This window comes from Mustelus asterias, chromosome 24 (genome assembly GCF_964213995.1).
Source record: "Mustelus asterias chromosome 24, sMusAst1.hap1.1, whole genome shotgun sequence".
In the NCBI taxonomy this organism is placed as follows: domain Eukaryota; kingdom Metazoa; phylum Chordata; class Chondrichthyes; order Carcharhiniformes; family Triakidae; genus Mustelus; species Mustelus asterias.
This window is the reverse complement of record NC_135824.1, coordinates 3,013,268-3,032,602: the sequence shown is the minus strand read 5'-3', so window position 1 is coordinate 3,032,602 and position 19,335 is coordinate 3,013,268. Positions and strand designations below refer to the sequence as shown.

At 47.0% G+C, this 19,335-nt stretch overlaps 1 protein-coding gene across 4 annotated transcripts in view; it reads right to left on the bottom strand.

Moving 5' to 3' along the window:
- rasgrf1 (Ras protein specific guanine nucleotide releasing factor 1) overlaps positions 1-3,304 on the bottom strand; it is a 130,300-nt gene extending 126,996 nt beyond the window's left edge. For all 4 annotated transcript variants that reach the window (XM_078241184.1, XM_078241185.1, XM_078241186.1 and 1 more), the window contains exon 1: positions 3,029-3,304. In XM_078241184.1, coding sequence (XP_078097310.1) covers positions 3,029-3,304 — 276 coding nt within the window. The remainder of the gene's footprint in view (positions 1-3,028) is intronic.
- Between the last annotated feature and the right edge of the window lie 16,031 nt (positions 3,305-19,335).

The following is a 19,335-nucleotide window of genomic DNA, read 5'->3' as shown; positions in this document are numbered from 1 at the left end:
CCCAGCTCCCAATCCTTACACTTCCCACAATCCCAGCTCCCAGCCCCCACAATCCCAGATCCCATTCCCCACAGTCCCAGCTTCCTGTCCCCAAATTCCCCACAATCCCAGCTCCCAATTTTCACATACCCAGTTCCCAGTCCCCACAATCCCAGCTCAGCAATTCTTGCAGATTCTGATGGTGGGATTAGTGCCTGAACCTTCAGGTTGTTGCAGAGGAATCCAAATGTTTACAACTCGGCTGCATTTTGTCATCACTGGGACTGGGGAATGTCTTACTTTTCACACCCAGTGACATTCCCAGGACAGGAACACTCCAGTCAGGTGCAGGATCCTGTAGTGCTGTATCCCTGATCCCCGAAGAGATCCCCTACGAGGATCTGTAGCTTCATTGGTTGAAAACAGGTCACACTGTAGGACTGGGATTGTCCAAATCCTATGTGTCTGTGTGTGTGTGTGTGTGTGTGTTTATATGTGTGCGTTTGTGTGTGTATGTGTTTGTGTGTGTCAGTGTGTATGTATGTGTGTTTGTGTGTATGTGTTTGTGTATGTCTGTGTGTGTAGGTGTTTGTGTGTGTGTATGTATGTGTGTGTAGGTATTTGTGTGCGTATGTATGTGTGTGTGTGTGTGTGTGCAGGTGCCTGTGTGTGTATGTATGTGTGTATGGGTGCGTGTATGTGTATGTGTGTGTAGGTGTGTAGGTGCCTGTGTGTGTGTGTGTCTGTGTGTATGTATGTGTGTGTGTGTACATGTCTGAGTGTGCGTGAATATGTGTTATATGTCCCCTGCCCTGTTTTGCTTATTGGCCCATTCCTGTAGTGATCTGAAATCTCCCTGCGCTCCTTCCAATTTGCCTGAAATTCTCAGGTTGACAGCTCTTTACATCCCCGTAACTTCAAACCGATTTGGATTTATAAATAAAACAGAAAAAGTGTTGAGTCCATTAGAAAAATGTTTTGACGAGTAGGGAAATGAAAAGTGATCCAGAACAAGCGCTGATGGTGCAGGGGGTAGTTCGACTATTGCACTGATACTGCGGGACATTAATGTGTCAGATATTGACAGAAACGTTGCGGGATAAAATAAGGAGGTTAAATGAAGAAGAAGAATAGGCAGCGGGGAGAAAAGGCTGGTTCCTTCAGGAAATCATCTCCACACTTCGTACAAGGCAAGGGCATCACTAATATTTAATCTATGACAGAGACATTGATCTGGATATAGGGATGTCTGCGGGTCGATCAATGTCCATACAGTGGATGTTGTGGCATTAAGATATTCCCTCTGTGTAAATAAACAGACCCTCCACCCCCCTCCACTTTGAATAAAATAACCATTGGTTTTGGTTTACGTGATATCTGTGAAAATGATTGGGGGGGGGGGGAGAAACAACTGGGGGATTCGAGGGTAATTAAAGCAATGAATTCGACAGATGCCCCAGAAATAGCTGGAGTGTTGTGGGGCGGGGGCGGGGGGGGGGGGGTCTGCAGTTCCCTCTGGGTGCGTGGGGCGGAGACACTGAGCCCAGAAAAAAATCCTCCAGCCTTTTCCATATTTCAAAAATAACTCGCCCAGATTCTCCTGCTTCACTTGTGTCGAGTTCCCGGCACTTTGTTCAAGTAACGCTTAATTAACTTTAACTAATTTTATAAACCAATGCATCTGGCAAGCTGCATCATTTATTGTTCTGCGGATTGGTAATACAGCCATCTCTGCAGGAAAGGACTTTATTTTACAGGACGAGTTAAAATCAGAGAGCAGCAAAAAAAACTGTGTCTCCCCCCGCGGCCCCCCCCCCCCCCCACTTTGCTTTGTAAAGATTCGCGTTCTGACTGATCAACTGTTAAAAATAGAATCACACATCGCCTCGATAAAGCCAACTAACCAATTAATAATTGAAACGTCGCGGATCCGAGCAAAAACAGCAGAAATGCCTCTTTTTTTTGCAAAAAGGAAAAGTTGATTCCAATTTTAACATTAATGGCGATTTTGTCACCGCTTGATTTTGCTCTGAGATTCGATATTGACAACTTCATTGCAATCCCAATGCACCAAAATGGATTTAGTCTCAATTTCCAGTGTTGCATTTTCCAGCATTTTCCCTTCCTGTTTATTTGGCGAGATTTCTCTGCACTGGGATTATTTAAAAAAAATCCGCGTGAATCCCTAAATGGATCAAAGACAATGCTCTCGGATTTATCATGTGGAGATTGAGCACATTCCTGAATAACACGGCATCCTGCAGCCTATGGAGATCTGATTGAACTCTGATTAATCATTGGGCACTGGATATCAGTCACTGGGCACTGGATATCAGTCACTGGGCACTGGATATCTGTCACTGAGCACTTGATATCAGTCATTGGGCACTGGATATCAGTCACTGGGCACTGGATATCAATCACCAGACACTGGATATCAGTCACTGGTCATTGACAATCAGTCACTGGGCACTGGCAGTCAGTCACTAGGCACTGGATATCTGTCACTGGGCACTGGCAATCAGTCACTGGGCACTGGATATGTCACTGAGCACTGGATATCAGTCACTGGGCACTGGGATATCAGTCACTGGGCTCTGAATATCAGTAATTGAACACTGGATATCAGTCACTGAGCACTGGATATCAGTCACTGAGCTCTGGGCACTGGATATTAGTCACTGGACACTGGATATCAGTCGCTGAGCACTGGATATCAGTCACTGGGCACTGGATATCAGTCACTGGGCACTGGATATCAGTCACTGAGCACTGGATGTCAGTCACTGCACACTGGATACTGGACATTAGTCACTGGATATTAGTCACTAGGCACTGGATATTAGTAACTGGACACTGGATATTAGTCACCGCACTGAGCACTGGATATTAGCCACTGGATATCAGTAACTGGAAACTGGATATTAGTCACTGAACACTGGATATTAGTCACTGAACACTGGATATTAGTCACTGGACACTGGATATCAGTCACTGGACACTGGATATCAGTCACTGCACCTTGAGCACTGGACTTTCTCTCTCCTACCTGCTTTTCCAGGGATTCCTTGGCTGAGAGCGAAGACTTTGGGGATGGTGCTCTCTCGCACATGCACCCCTCCAGTAAGTAGAGACCGGAGGCTTTCGTTGTGGAATCGTTCTCAAAATAAAACAACATATTCTGAAGCAGGGCAAACCACTTGTTGTGCCATTTGGTGTTGTCCGAGCTCTTCTTGCTCAGGTAACCTTTCCTGGTTCCATCTTTCCTGGCCACAGCCCCCAGGTGTGAAAGGTGCCCATCATTCAGGCGGATTCCTTTCTGCATTTTTACCGCAGCAGCAGCAGCTCGAATCCTCACATCTCCCCCAGGCTCGATCCACCCGCAACAGCAACTTACAGACACCAAACTCCAATCAAATCCCCAGCCACTTGCAAACAAATCAAGCACTGCTCCCCCAAATCCTGCCTTTACATCATTTCCTTCCTTCTCTCTTCAAGCGTCTCGGTGCCACCTCCTGTCCCTGAGCAATTCTAAAGAGAAACTGGAAATAATCTGTCTTCACCGAGCCAGCTCCAAACTCCGGATTGCGAGCCTCCAGAATCGGGGCAGCGGCATCACGTGGCGCAGCCGGCAAGTTAATTTCAGCACCATGGACAGAGGGAGAGAGAGAGAGAGAGAGAGAGAGAGATAGAGGGAGCGAGAGAGAGAGAGGGAGAGAGAGAGGGAGAGAGAGAGAGATAGATAGAGGGAGGGAGAGAGAGAAAGGGAGAGATAGAGATAGAGGGAGAGAGAGAGAGAGAGATAGAGGGAGAGAGAGAGAGAGATAGAGGGAGAGAGAGAGAGAGAGATAGAGGGAGAGAGAGAGATAGAGGGAGAGAGAGAGAGAGAGATAGAGGGAGAGAGAGGGAGGGAGAGAGAGAGAGGGAGAGAGAGAGAGAGAGATAGAGGGAGAGAGAGGGAGAGAGAGAGAGAGATAGAGGGAGAGAGATAGAGGGAGAGAGAGAGAGATAGATAGAGGGAGGGAGAGAGAGAAAGGGAGAGATAGAGATAGAGGGAGAGAGAGAGAGAGAGATAGAGGGAGAGAGAGAGATAGAGGGAGAGAGAGAGATAGAGGGAGAGAGAGGGAGGGAGAGAGAGAGAGGGAGAGAGAGAGATAGAGGGAGAGAGAGAGATAGATAGAGGGAGGGAGAGGGAGGGAGAGAGAGAGAGAGGGAGAGAGAGAGAGAGAGGGAGAGAGAGAGAGAGAGGGAGAGAGAGAGATAGAGGGAGAGAGAGAGAGATAGATAGAGGGAGGGAGAGAGAGAAAGGGAGAGATAGAGATAGAGGGAGAGAGAGAGGGAGAGAGAGACAGAGGGAGGGAGAGAGAGAGGGGGAGAGATAGAGGGAGAGAGAGAGATAGAGGGAGAGAGAGAGAGAGAGAGGGAGAGAGAGATAGATAGAGGGAGGGAGAGAGAGAAAGGGAGAGACAGAGGGAGAGAGAGAGAGGGAGAGAGAGACAGAGGGAGGGAGAGAGAGAGAGGGAGAGATAGAGGGAGAGAGAGAGATAGAGGGAGAGAGATAGAGTTAGAGGGAGAGAGAGAGGGAGAGAGAGAGAGATAGAGGGAGGAGGAGGGAGAGGGAGAGAGAGAGAGATAGAGGGAGAGAGAGAGAGGGAGAGAGAGAGTTAGAGGGAGGAGAGAGAGGGAGAGGGAGAGAAAGAGAGAGAGAGAGGGAGGGAAGAGGAGAGGGAGAGGGAGAGAGAGAGATAGAGATAGAGGGAGAGAGAGATGGAGAGAGAGAGGGAGAGATAGAGAGAGAGGGAGAGAGAGGGAGAGGGAGAGAGAGGGAGAGGAAGAGAGGGAGAGAGGGGGAGATAGAGGGAGAGAGAGTTAGAGAGAGAGGGATAGGGAGAGAAAGGGAGAGAGAGAGAAAGAGGGGAGAGAGAGAGCGGGAGCGAGAGATAGAGAGATAGAGATAGAGGGAGAGGAAGAGAGAGAGAGAGATAGAGGGAGAGATAGAGGGAGAGAGGGGGAGATAGAGGGAGAGAGAGAGAGAGAGGGAGAGATAGATAGAGAGAGGTAGATGGAGGGAGAGAAAGCAAGTTAACTTCAGCACCATGGACAGAGACAGAGAGATAGAGGGAGAGTGAGAGAGGGAGGGATAGAGGGAGAGAGGGATAGGGAGAGAAAGGGAGAGAGAGAGAAAGAGGGGAGAGAGAGAGCGGGAGCGAGAGATAGAGAGATAGAGATAGAGGGAGAGGAAGAGAGAGAGAGAGAGATAGAGGGAGAGATAGAGGGAGAGAGGGGGAGATAGAGGGAGAGAGAGAGAGAGAGAGAGGGAGAGATAGATAGAGAGAGGTAGATGGAGGGAGAGAAAGCAAGTTAATTTCAGCACCATGGACAGAGACAGAGAGATAGAGGGAGAGAGAGGGAGAGGGAGAGTGAGAGAGGGAGGGATAGAGGGAGAGAGAGGGGGAGAAAGAGGGAGATAGAGAGAGGGAGTAGGAGAGAGGAAGGAGGAGAGAGGAAAGGGGAGAGGGAGAGAGGGGGTGTTAGAGAGAGGGAGAGATGGAGAGATAGAGGGAGAGAGAGAGTGATAGAGAGATGGGGGGAGGGAGAGGGAGAGATAGGGGGAGAGAGATAGAGATAGAAGGAGGGGAGATAGAGGGAGAGAGAGAAGGGGAGAGAGAGGGACAGAAAACGTGAGGGAGAGAGAGGTAGAGAAGGAGAGGGAGAGAGGAGAAAGGGGAGAGAGGGGGAGTGAGAGAGAAAGGAACAGAGTGAGAGAGGAGAAGAGAGAGAGGGAGGGAGGTAGCGAGATAGGGAGGGAGGGAAGGAGAGAGAGGGGGAGGGAGGGAGGGAAAGACAGGGGGAGGGAGGGAGAGAGAGTGGGAAAGATGGAGGAAGGGAAAGAGAGGGGGGAGGGAGGGACAGAGAGAGAGGGGGAGGGAGGGATGGAGAGAGGGGGAGGGAGGGAGGGAGAGAGGGGGATGGAGGGAGGGAGGGGGGGATGAAGGGAAGGAGAGAAGGGGGTGGAGGGAGGGAGAGAGGGGGTGGAGGGAGGGAGAGAGAGAGGGGAAGGGAGGGAGGGGGAGGAACAGAAGGAAGGAGGGAGGGAGAGAGAGGGGAGAGGGAGGGAGGGAGAGAGAGAATGAGGGGAAGAGAAAGGGGGAAGGGAGAGAGAGAGGCAGAAAGGGAGAGAGGGGGCAGAGAGAGACAGAGTGGTAGAGACACAAAGGGAGGGGTAGATAGTGAGAGGGAGAGAGTGAGAGAGGCAGAGAGAGGGAGGAAGACACAGAGAGAGAAGGAGGAAGACAGAGAGAAGGAGGGAGACAGTGAGAGGGAGGGAGAAAGGGAGGGAGAAAGGGAAGGAGAGAAGAAGAGAAAGAGGGAGGGAGAGAGGGAGGGGGAGGGGGAGAGGGAGCGAGACAGTGAGAGAAAGGGAGAGAAAGATGGAGGGGCAGAGATATAGAGGGAGGGGAACAGAGATGAAGGGAGACAGATGGAGGGAGAGGAAGACACAAAGAGGCAGGCGTCAAGAGATAGAGAATGAAAGAGACACATAGAGAGGGACAGACAGAGAGAGACAGGGAGCAACAGAGAGAAGGAAGGAGGCAGAGAGACGGATAAAAGGAGAGGGACAGGGAGAGATGGACCAAGAGAGAGAGGATGAGAAGGAGAGAGGGAAGGTGGGAATGAGAGAGAGGGGGGACATAGAGACGGAATTTTTGAGAGAGAGGCAGAGAGGGACAGAGGGACAGAGAAAAGCAACTCAGCATAATAGAAGATTCGGCATTCTTACCTGGAGGGAAGGGTTGTTCCTCCAGATATTTGCCTCACCAATCCCAGTCTCTTGTACATCCCCTATTTTGATTGCTCCAACTTTAAGCTGTCTGGACCCTGCCCTCTGGAATCCCCTCCCTAAACCTGTCTCACTCCTTTCCTTTAAAACCAACCTCTGACCAAGCTTTTCACCACTTGTCCTGATATCTCCTTATGTGGCTCAATGTCAAATTCTGTTTGATAATGCTACAACAATATACCTTGGGATATTTTCATTATGTTAAGAGTGCCGTGTAAATGCAGGGGTTTTGCTGGGATTTAGGAAATCAAATCCCATTCCTAAGAAATGTTGAATCCGCAACTGGAATTCAAGCGGGAGGGACATCAGTAGAAATCCCTAATCCAATATAAAATTGTTTTATTCGGAACCTTGTGTCAGGAAGAGGAGGAGGCCATTCAGCCCCTCGAGCCTGGTCCAGCATTAAATTAGATCATGCTAGATCAATGGTGCACAAGATGATGGCTAAACAGCAGGTGAACTCTCTAAGGTCACTGATTTCCTTTCCAAGCTCCTCCGTTGTGGAATAACCCAAGTTACCAATTCATTTTTGTTCGTATGTCCAATCGAACATCTGAAACTAATCTCAACCTGATTAAAGTTCATTTGAAGCAAATTGACATTTCCTGCAGCTGATTGGGGAGATGAAGTGGATAGTGAATTTCAGACAGCACATGGCATCTGAGCATCTTGGTAGAAAACATCTGTGTGATGCATGGAGATGGAAAGACAAAACTAAATGACATTGGTGGCAAAATGTGACAGAAGTCCGTTCTGGCTCACCAAAAAAAAAAATCAATTAAACCAGTCTGAAAAGCTAAAAACCAACCTAGGAAAAAATAGATGAAAAATAAACTACATAATAATATTGGTGTTGATATGGAACATGTTTGTTGAGACGAGGTTTGTGTCCCCCAAGTATAGGAGATTAAATGGGAATCTAATTGAGGTGTTTAAGATTACTATATGAGTTGATAGAGTGGACTGAGAGAAACTATTACTGCTGGTGATGCTATATCTGTAACAGGGGGGCATAACTTTAAAATTAGAGGCAGAACACTGAAGGCAGTTATCAGGAAAGACTTCCTCGCACAAAAGATATTGGGAATCTGGAACTCTCTCCCCTAGAAAGCTGGTGAGGCTGTTAATGGTCATTTGAAATTTAAAAACTGCGATTGGTAGATTTTTGTTTGCTGAGTGTGTTAATGATTATGGAACTAAAGCAGGTAAATTGAGTTAAAATGCAGATCAGCTGTGATCTAATTAAATGGCGGAACAGGTCCAGTTGGCTGAATGGACTCCTTCTGTTCCTATGGTTGTGTCTTCAGTTATGTAATATTCTATTTGACACATGCTCCTACTCTCAATTTCTTCCTCATAAATATTCAGTGCCCCAGATGTGGGTTGTCATGATAAAAGCAGCACATGATCAAATGTGGCAGCAAGGCACTCGAGTAAACTGAGATTAATGGAAAGAGAGGGAGAAATCTTCAGTGTTTGGAATCACAGTTGGCACTGGAAGAGATGGTTGTGGTTGGAGGCTAATCATCTCAGCCTCTGGGCAACATTCAGGCTTGGGCTGTTTAGTATCAATCACACCACACAAGTGGGAGGCAATGTCCACCCTCAACAAGAGAGAGTCTGGCCGCCTTCTTTGACTTTGAGTCCTGTTACCAATGCCAAAATCAACACCTTGGCAACCCTCAGGATGCCAGATCAATACGATTGATCAGAAACTCATCTGGACCAGTCACATAAATGCTGAAGCTACTTGAACAAGGCAGGGCCTGGGAATTCGAGAGAGAGAGTGATTCACCTCCTGGAATTCCCAAATTCTCTCTTCCACCGAGAAGATACAAGTCTGATGTGATGGAACACTCCCATCCCTGGATGCTACAGCTACGCACCTGTACACTATCGAGGTCAAAGCAGCCCAATTGATTAGCACCTCATCCACTGGACTAAACATCTACACACTTCATCAGTGGTGTACTGTCATGTGTTCTATCAGTAGAACGGACCACAACAAAACCCACAACCTGGAGGTCAAATGAAATTTGCAAAATTGGGATTGATAGGTAAAGATACTTAAAGATACAAAATTGACCATAACATAGAAAGCAAGTGATTGCACTGATTGAATGTGATCTCCTTGCCTGATAAATGTTTCAGTACATTTTTTCCTTAAATAAAAGTAGAATGCTGCAGATGCTAGAAAACTGAAATAAAAACAGGAAGTGCTGGATAAACTCAGGAAGTTTGGCAGGTCTGTCTCTGAAGAAGAGTCACATTCAAGTCAAAACATTAGCTCTTGTTTCTTGTTGAGTTGATTTGTTAGTGTCACAAGTAGGCTTACATTAACACTGCAATGAAATTACTGTGAAAATCCCCTAGTCGCCACACTCCGGGCCTGTTCGGGCACACTGAGGGAGAATTTAGCATGGCCAATGCACCTAATCAGCATATCTTTCGGACTGTGGGAGGAAACCGGAGCACCCAGAAGAAACCCATGCAAACACAGGGAGAACGTGCAAACTCCGCACAGTGACCCAAGCTGGGAATCGAACCGGGTACTTGACGCTGTGAGGCAGCAGCGCTAACCATTGTGCCATCATGCCATCCCACGGCTATAATACAAATGTTCCGTAAGTCTGGCAGCCTCTGTGGAAAGTTTCTGTCTCCACAGAAGCTCAGTAAGAGTTTTAACAACACCAGGTTAAAGTCCAACAGGTTTATTTGGTAGCAAATGCCATTAGCTTTCGGAGCGCTGCTCCTTCGTCAGATGGAGTGGAACTCTGCTCTCAAACAGGGCACAGAGACACAAAATCAAGTTACAGAATACTGATTAGAATGCGAATCTCTACAGCCAACCAGGTCTTAAAGATACAGACAGTGTGAGTGGAGGGAGCATTAAGCATAGGTTAAAGAGATATGTATTGTCTCCAGACAGGACTGTATCTGTAACTTGATTTTGTGTCTCTGTGCCCTGTTTGAGAGCAGATTTCCACTCCATCTGACGAAGGAGCAGCGCTCCGAAAGCTAATGGTATTTGCTACCAAATAAACCTGTTGGACTTTAACCTGGTTTTGTTAAAACTCTTACTGTGTTTACCCCAGCCCAACGCTGGCATCTCCATATCATGTCCACAGAAGCTGCCAGGCCGACAGAGCTTTTCCGATACTCCCTCTTTTTATTTCCTATTTTTCCCTTGTTATCCACAGTTTTAAATAAATTTCTCACAGGAGATTACAGGGAAGGAAGGGCGTGGGGAGGGAGGGACGGAGTATTTAGTTGCGATGCTCTGTGCGATGTAGGGCAGGTTAGATGGAGCAGCTGGTCATTTCCTGCCCACTTGCTAATCACAAGATATAAAGTCTGTTTGATGTTGAATTATCTATTTAGTTGGAAAATGCCAATGCTTTCTTGCCTTTAAATAGAGTTTCAGCAATTATAAAATTGCTGTTAATTAACAATTGAGATCATTGTTAATAATAAAGCACATATTAATTTCAACTGCAATCATAGAATCCATAGAATCATAGAATCCCTACAGTGCAGAGGGAGGCCATTCAGCCCAATGAGTCTGCACCGACCACAATCCCACCCAGGCCCTTTCCCCGTAACTCCACATATTTACACAGCTAATCCCCTGACACTAGGGTCAATTTAGCATAGCCAATCCACCTAACCCGCACATCTTTGGACTGTGGGAGGAAACCGGAGCACCCGCAGGAAATGCACGCAGACACGGGGAGAACGTGCAAACTCCACACAGACAGCGACCCAAGCTGGGAATTGAACCCGGATCCCTGGCGATGTGAGGCAGCAGTGCTAACCACTGTGCCACCGTGCTGCCCTTAATGAAAGCTGAGGACGTTGTAACAATCGGGCTTCACACCAGCTTACAGATAAGTAGCAATGTTTTCTCAGATCAAAAGAGAAAATGCTGGAAAATCTCAGCAGGTCTGGTAGCATCTGTAAGGAGAGAAAAGAGCTGACGTTTCGAGTCCAGATGACCCTTTGTTAAAGCTTTGACAAAGGGTCATCTGGACTCGAAACGTCAGCTCTTTTCTCTCCTTACAGATGCTGCCAGACCTGCTGAGATTTTCCAGCATTTTCTCTTTTGGTTTCAGATTCCAGCATCCGCAGTAATTTGCTTTTATCCAATGTTTTCTCAGAGTTAGTTGATGTGTGGGAAGAGACTTTCAAAGATGACTTGAATTAATATCTGGCTGGGATGGGATGGTGGTTTTTCCTTCGAATCTCCACAGATAATTAAATTGCAGAAACAGCCACAATAAAGGAAATAATTTCAGACAGAGTGATAATATCCAATGGAAATTTGTCATTTTTATTCCTTGGAGGCTTTGCCCATTAGAGCATCAGGTCCAATGCCAAAGGAATTTGCCTACTTTGTGTATTTGCAGTTTTCTTAAATAAAGATAAACAAAATCAGAGTGGCTCTCCATTCAGCGGAAAGACAAGAGAGTTCAAGAGTGGATGAAAACAATTGTTATCTGTTGCATTACATGGTTACACACTGGTTCCTAACATGTACCAGCATGTGGTTGGACTTCAAGGCAATTCATCAAATGGGAATGATGTCTAACTGATAAGATGTTATATCAAGGTCATTCTTACCTGCAGTGGGATCATCCTGAATGGACCATATGTTCAGCTATATCCCAATTAGATGTTTTTTTTAGGAGAGGTGAATTATCAATGGGCTGGATACAATTGAAAATATGTCTCATCTCAAGTGAGAGTGTGAGAGAATATTGGAACAATACAATACCCCCAGGAATGTAAGATCTCCCTCCTATGACCTCATTTGTTTAAGGTCGAACCCAAGAATATTGATAAATCACTCAGTCACAGAACCTAGTTAAAGTATTAAGTTTACCAAAGCAAATTCAAAACCCAATAGTCTCATAAAGAGTCTCGCTAAGAGTTATACAGCAGCCCAAGTCAAGTGACTTAGGAGCTGAACTTTCAGTTTCAAGTGATTAGCTGAATCACTCTATTCTGACTGCAGTGCCAAATTACTCTTTACAACAATCTTTATTCTCTCCTTTCCAAAGTGGGAATGGATGTTCCACTGACAAGGGCTTTACTGTCCTATCAAAATCTGCCTTAGGCTACAATGTCCAATGGTATGTTGAATTTTTTGTTTAAAGCTTGCTTTGAGGTTGTCCACCTCTCTTAAACTTCCTTAAATTTCCAACACCGTCGGTGAGTCCTACAGATGTCTTTTGGATCATTGTCATGAACACATATAACACTTTCTTGTGGGGTTACAAATCCATGGCCACCAGGATAATTAAACGAGAGTCCCTCAAAACACTGACTCCTTGACTGTTGCTGTGAATTTTAGAAAAGGATTAATCTGACACTCGAAAGAGCAGGAAAACACGACAGCTCCTTATAGAGTTAACCTCTTTGCTTTTGAAAAGGAGTCAAACCCAGTCATCATCAATCAATGTCAGCTTGTGTCAATCTCTTACAGCTTTCAAATAAACTTAAATCTTTAAGCGCTGCGCTACCACTTAAGACAGCTGAACTGACATTCCTTCAAATATATTCCAGGCAGCTCTGGTTATCTCCCTTCTATTCCTTGTGGTTGTTTTTTTTACAACTCCCTGAAAACATCTTTGTAAACTAACTTTCAGAGTTTCCTTGTTGAAATTTGCCACTGTATCAGTTATTTACTTTGGGGTGTTTACTCAATTTCTTATAAAACTACTGAAAATTAATTTTCACTTTTCAATTTTACCCCAGAAAGCGTTTCTTAATTAAGCCGGAAGACCTAACACATCTTTGAGCACAATTGACTGGGCTGTTGCTTTCGGCACCTATTTTATCACCAGAGGCCACTTAGCCACGTCCATCACAGTCTCGTGGTTCTTGTTTATCTGTGAAAAAGCTGCCTGGAGTTTTTAGCAGGTTTCTTCGAGAAGCTTTTGCTCTTGCAAAACATGTTGGTAAAACCTGGTCAATTTTATCTCTTGTGAAGGTTTATCCAACCTGCATTCTTTCAGGATGAATAAACCTCCCTTTTTCAAGACAAGCTATTCTGACTGGGGTTGCCAACTGTAATTTAATGTATTCCTGGAGGTTTCATCACATGACTTGCCCCCATACTTTTACCATTAGTCGGCCAATACATCCATCCTTGTGACGCACAGCCTCCCTACGCCAATTGGAAAGCAAGACTCCAGCAAGATAGTTAAATACGATTTCCCCTTTAGAAATCCATGCTGGCTCTTCCTCATCAACTCATGTGACTGCTAATTCTATCCCGAATAACTGCTTCTCGAAGCTTCTCCATCACTGAAGTTAAACTGACTGGTCTGTAGTCTGGGGTTTATCCTTACAACCTCTTTTGAACAAGGGCATAACGTGAATCTTAAATTGGAAAAATAAACACTTAAAGCATAATTTAAATCAGAGCGAGTATTGCAGCCTCAGGGCGACATTCAACGCAAATGGAGATAGAGTAATAATTATAATCGGATTTTATTAGCCATTTTATGCAGTAATGTGTGGCTAATATAGTTTATGGCACATTAAGGTTTTTTTAAGTGTCCACACAATCCAAGATTAAACACTACCTGTTGAGGCCATTCTCCACACTGACACAAGGTGGGGTAATTAATATTCTTGCTGTCTAATAGATTAGAACATGATGTTGCTCTTTGATTTTCTCCCTGGCAGAAACTGTGGCCTGTCCAGCAGAAATTGGGTGCGTAATTGGTTAAGACACCACAGCCATTGCCTTCCCATAGGTTGTAACTTGAGCTCAGTTCTTCGAGCCAGGTGGAGTTTTGCTTTAAGAATAAATCCACAAGGATACAAAATTAGAGAAGGAAGCGGACGGTCGGTGTTTCAGACTGGAGAGGGTGGTGTCCCCGAGGGGTCAGTATTAGGAAGCCCTGTTCTGTCTGATAAATGCCAAGATCTGGCCTTGGGTATGCAGCACATAATTCAACGTTTGCAGATGATATGAAACTCAGAAATGTAGTAAACGTGAAAGAAGATAGTAACAGGCTCAGGAGAGTATAGAGTGGTGAAATGGGCAGGCAGGTGGGGTAGGGATGGAAATGCCCCAGTCAATTCCATAGCCTGCTTGCTGTGCCCAAGAGGAAGATAAATCCTTTAGCAGGCTGAGCTGGATTGCATCCTCAGATCCAGGCGACTGTCCCCCATGACTGACAGAAACTGAGCCATCCTGGACTCGGGTACAGAAACTCCAACTGCTATTATTCAGACACCTCTCGCTGTACAACGGTAACCCCTGAGTTCACATCTGCTTGAGTGTGCACAGTGTCAGAAAACATTAGAATAAAATCACTACAGTGCAGAAGGAGGCCATTCAGCCCATCACGTCTGACTCTCTGGCAAGGTACCTTCCCCAGGCCCTTTCTCCCACTCTATCCCCATAACCCCACACATTACCCATGGCCAATTCACCGAACACGCACATTTGTGGACTGTGGGAGGAAACCAAAACACCCGGAGGAAACCCACGCAGACACAGGGAGAATGTGCAAACTCGTGACCCAAGGCTGGAATCAATCCCGGATCCTTGGTGCTGTGAGGCAGCTGGGCTAACCAATAACTATTTGAGAGTTATTCCCCTCTGAAATAGTGACTAAAATGTTTTAAATTTTTACTTACAAAATTATTTTGGCATAACTTGGCGAATTGGGATGTATTTGGAAGCATTCGCCCACCTGACTAGTACCCCATCCACCACCCTCAACATTTCCTCCCCACAGCAACCCCCCCCCCCCCACCCCACCCTACCACCAATGAACAGTAGCAGCCATGTGTACCATCTAGAAGGCTCCTTCAACAGCATCTTCCAAACCTGCAACTGCTCCAATCTAGAAAGACAAGGGAAGCAGATACATGGGAACACCACCAGCAATCAACAAATTCCCCTCCAAGTCACTCACCATCCTGACTTGAAAATATATCTGCCGTTCCTTCACAGTCGCTGGGTCAAAATCCTGGAACTCCCTCCCTAACAGCACTGTGGGTGCACCTACACCACATGGACTGCAGCGATTCATGATGGTAGCTCACCAGCGCCTTCTCAAGGGTAATTAGGAATGGGCAATAAATGCTGGTCTAGCCAATGATATTCGCATCCTGATAAAGAATAAGAAAAATGAAAGGAGGAAAGAATTAACCTTGAAGAATTTATTCAGACCGTTTCTAACCTCCATAGGAAAGGGAGAAGAGAGATTGAGAGCTCACAGAAATACTGGGCCATTCTTTCCGGTCTCACCCACAACCGGACTGGAAATGCTTCCCTGAAGTCAATGGAACGCTTGCTGGTTAATCCCATCCACACGATCCCTGTGGTTGGCGGGACTGGAAGATTCTGCCCATTAGATGGGAGAGTGCTCCCAGTGAAATGGAAAAAAGACATAATTTATAAACTTCATTCCCATCTTCAACACTAATCCTCCCTCTGACAATGCAACACTCCCTCAGTACTGACCCTCTGACAGCACTCCCTCAGGACCAACCCTCTGACAGTGCAGCACTCCCTCAGTACTGACCCTCTGATACTGCGGCACTCCCTCAGCACTGACCCTCTGACAGTGCAGCACTCCCTCAGTACTGACCCTCTGATACTGCGGCACTCCCTCAGCACTGACCCTCTGACAGTGCAGCATTCCCTCAGTACTGACCCTCTGACAGTGCGGCACTCCCTCAGTACTGACCCTCTGACACTGCGGCACTCCCTCAGCACTGACCCTCTGACAGTACGGCACTCCCTCAGCACTGACCCTCTGACAGTGCGGCACTCCCTCAGTACTGACCCTCTGACAGTGCGGCGCTCCCTCAGTACTGACCCTCTGACAGTGCGGCACTCCCTCAGTATTGACCCTCTGATAATGCAACACTCCCTCAGTACTGACCCTCTGACAGTGCAGCACTCCCTCAGTGCTGACTCTGTGACAGTGCGGCACTCCCTCAGGACCAACCCTCTGACAGTGCGGCACTCCCTCAGTACTGACCCTCTGACAGTGCGGCACTCCCTCAGTATTGACCCTCTGACAGTGCGGCACTCCCTCAGTACTGACCCTCTGACAGTGCGGCACTCCCTCAGTATTGACCCTCTGATAATGCAACACTCCCTCAGTACTGACCCTCTGACAGTGCAGCACTCCCTCAGTGCTGACTCTGTGACAGTGCGGCACTCCCTCAGTGCTGACCCTCTGACAGTGCAGCACTCCCTCAGTGCTGACTCTGTGACAGTGCGGCACTCCCTCAGGACCAACCCTCTGACAGTGCAGCACTCCCTCAGCACTGACCCTCTGACAGTGCAGCACTCCCTCAGCACTGACCCTCTGACAGTGCGGCACTCCCTCAGTACTGACCCTCTGACAGTGCGGCACTCCCTCAGTACTGACCCTCTGACAGTGCGGCACTCCCTCAGCACTGACCCTCTGACAGTGCGGCACTCCCTCAGTACTGACCCTCTGACAGTGCAGCACTCCCTCAGTACTGACCCTCTGACAGTGCAGCACTCCCTCAGTACTGACCCTCTGACAGTGCGGCACTCCCTCAGTACTGACCCTCTGACAGTGCGGCACTCCCTCAGTACTGACCCTCTGACAGTGCAGCACTCCCTCAGTACTGACCCTCTGACAGTGCGGCACTCCCTCAGCACTGACCCTCTGACAGTGCGGCACTCCCTCAGTACTGACCCTCTGACAGTGCAGCACTCCCTCAGCACTGACCCTCTGACAGTGCGGCACTCCCTCAGTACTGTACTGATGCAACAGCTGAGATTGGCCAAAGTGCCACACATTTAGAACCAGGAAGATTCCTTTACATTATTTAACAGACATGAGATCACAATGACTATCTGGTGAGCCACCCACACCCAGCAGACACAAATAACCCCAGCAGATTCACCTAGAATCGAGATTCTGAGCTGGAATCCCCACTCACCAGGTGATCTGGAGCAGGAATTGACCCCGGCTCAGAGGTGAGGTTTTCCCACTGAGTCGAATGCTCGCCTCATTTGCGAGTTGACACAATCTGCCCCATAGCAGCAGTGGGATTCAGTGAGTCGATATTATCAAAGGACTTTCCAATTGCTGCTGCCATAATCATTAAATTGAGTTTCAGTCGGAGCATACGCCATCCTAATGATCGGCTTTCACTGAGTTACAAATTTGAATAGCAATGAATGGTTAAAATTACCTGGATTAACTGAAGGTAATTAACATAAGAAAAGGCAGTGAATGGGGATCTTGCCAAAGCAACACGATGAAGGGCCACAGGCAGATCTGAGGCTGAATCAAAAGATCAAACGTAAAGATTGGCCTGTGAAATCGTTTGATATCTTAACTCTCCAAACTCATTTGATAAATATAAACCCGGACATTTTTAACTACACAAAATAATTGTAACAGCGTAGGCACCAATCTCAGGTTTATACCCCTGGTATAAGATTGGTTTTCAGAATCACCCGCAGGATTTATGAGCTTGAGGTCGGGATGCTGTTGGGTATAAAAATTGTGATTGATTTCTCAGTTGCTGATCATGGTGACGATTGGAGAACAACTTTATTCGCTCTCCAGATGCTGCAGATATGATATAAAAGCAGCAAATGTTGGAAATACTCAGCAGGTCAGGCAGTATATTTGGGAGATACAAACAGAGTTAATGATTCTGCTCGACCACCTTTCAGTATGTTTATTTTATAAATTATATTCTAAATTATTTAATGTTAATTTATGCTCTGTGCCCAAGGCTAAAATTGAGCAATTTCCCTCTGACAGCCTTATGTGACTCACCTCATTCGGTCGAAATCTTGCTCAAGAGCAGAAGGTTATGGGTTTGAGCTCCTCACCAGAACTGGAATCAGGCAGCACGGAAGGCGCTGTTTGGCCCATCCTGTCTCTGCTGGCTCTTTGGGAGAGTCGCACATTTAGCCCCAGTCCATAGCTCTGTTCGAATCCCGCCACAGCAGATGGTGGAATTTAAATTTAAAAACAAAAACAAAATCTGGAATTAAGAATCTAATGATGACCATGAAACCATTGTCGATTGTCAGAAAAACCCATCTGGTTCGCTATTGTCCTTCAGGGAAGGAAATCTGCCAACCTTACCTGGTCTGGCCTACATGTGACTCCAGAGACACAGCAATGGTTGATTCTCAACTGCTCTCTGAAATGGCCGCGCGAGACACTCAGTTGTATCAATCACTACAAAGTCTCAACAAAGAAATGAAACCAGTCGGACAACCTGGCATCGACCTTGGCACCAGAAAAGACAACGGCAAAATAAACAGCCCTGTCAACCCTGCAAAGTCCTCCTTACTAACATCTGGGGGTTAGTGCCAAAATTGGGAGAGCTGTCTCACAGACTGGTCAAGCAACAGCCTGACATCGTCATTCTCACGGAATCATACCTTACAGATAACACCCCAGACACCACCATTACCATCCCTGGATATGTCCTGTCCCACTGGCAGGACAGACCCAGCAGAGGTGGTGGCACAGTGGCATACAGTCGGGAGGGAGTTGCCCTGGGAGTTCTTAACATCGACTCCGGACCCCATGAACCCCCCTGGCTTCAGGTTAAACATGGGCAAGGAAACCTCTCACTGGTTACCACGTACCGTCCTCCTTCGGCTGATGAATCAGTATTCCTCCATGTTGAACAACACTTGGAGGAAGCACTGAGGGTGGCAAGGGTGCAAAATGGGTGGAGGATTTCAATGTCCACCACCAAGAGTGGCTCGGCAGCAGCACTACCGATCGAGCTGGTCGGGTCCTAAAGGATATAACTGCTAGACTGGGTCTGCAGCAGGTGGTGAAGGAACCAACAAGAGGAAAAAACATAATTGACTTCATCCTTATCAATCTGCCAGCTGCAGACGCATCTGTCCATGACAGTATCGGTAAGAGTGACCACTGCACAGTCCTTGTGGAGACAAAGTCCCACCTTCACATTGAGAATAACCTCATGTTGTGTGGCACTATCACCGTGCTAAATGGGACAGACTTTGAACCGATCTAGCAACTCAAGACTGGTCATCCATGAGGCGCTGTGGGCCATCAGCAGCAGCAGAATTGTACTCCAGCACAATCTGCAACTCAGGGCCCGGTATATACCCCACTCAACCATTACCATCAAGCCCCCTGGTTCAATGGAGAGTGCAGGAGGGCATGCCAGGAGCAGCACCAGGCATACCTAAAAATGAGGTGTCAACCTGATGAAGCTCCTAAACAGGACTACTTGCATGCCAAATGGCAAAAGTAATAGACAGAACTAACTGATCCCACAACCAACGGATCAGATCTAAGCTCTGCAGTCTTTCCACATCCAGCCATGAATGGTGGTGGACAATTAAACAACTCACTGGAGGAGGAGGCTCCACAAATATCCCCATCCTCAATGATGGAGAAGCCCAGCACATCGGTGCGAAAGATAAGGCTGAAGCATTCGCAGCAATCTTCAGCCAGAAGTGCTGAGTGGTTTATCCATCTCAGCTTCCTCCAGAG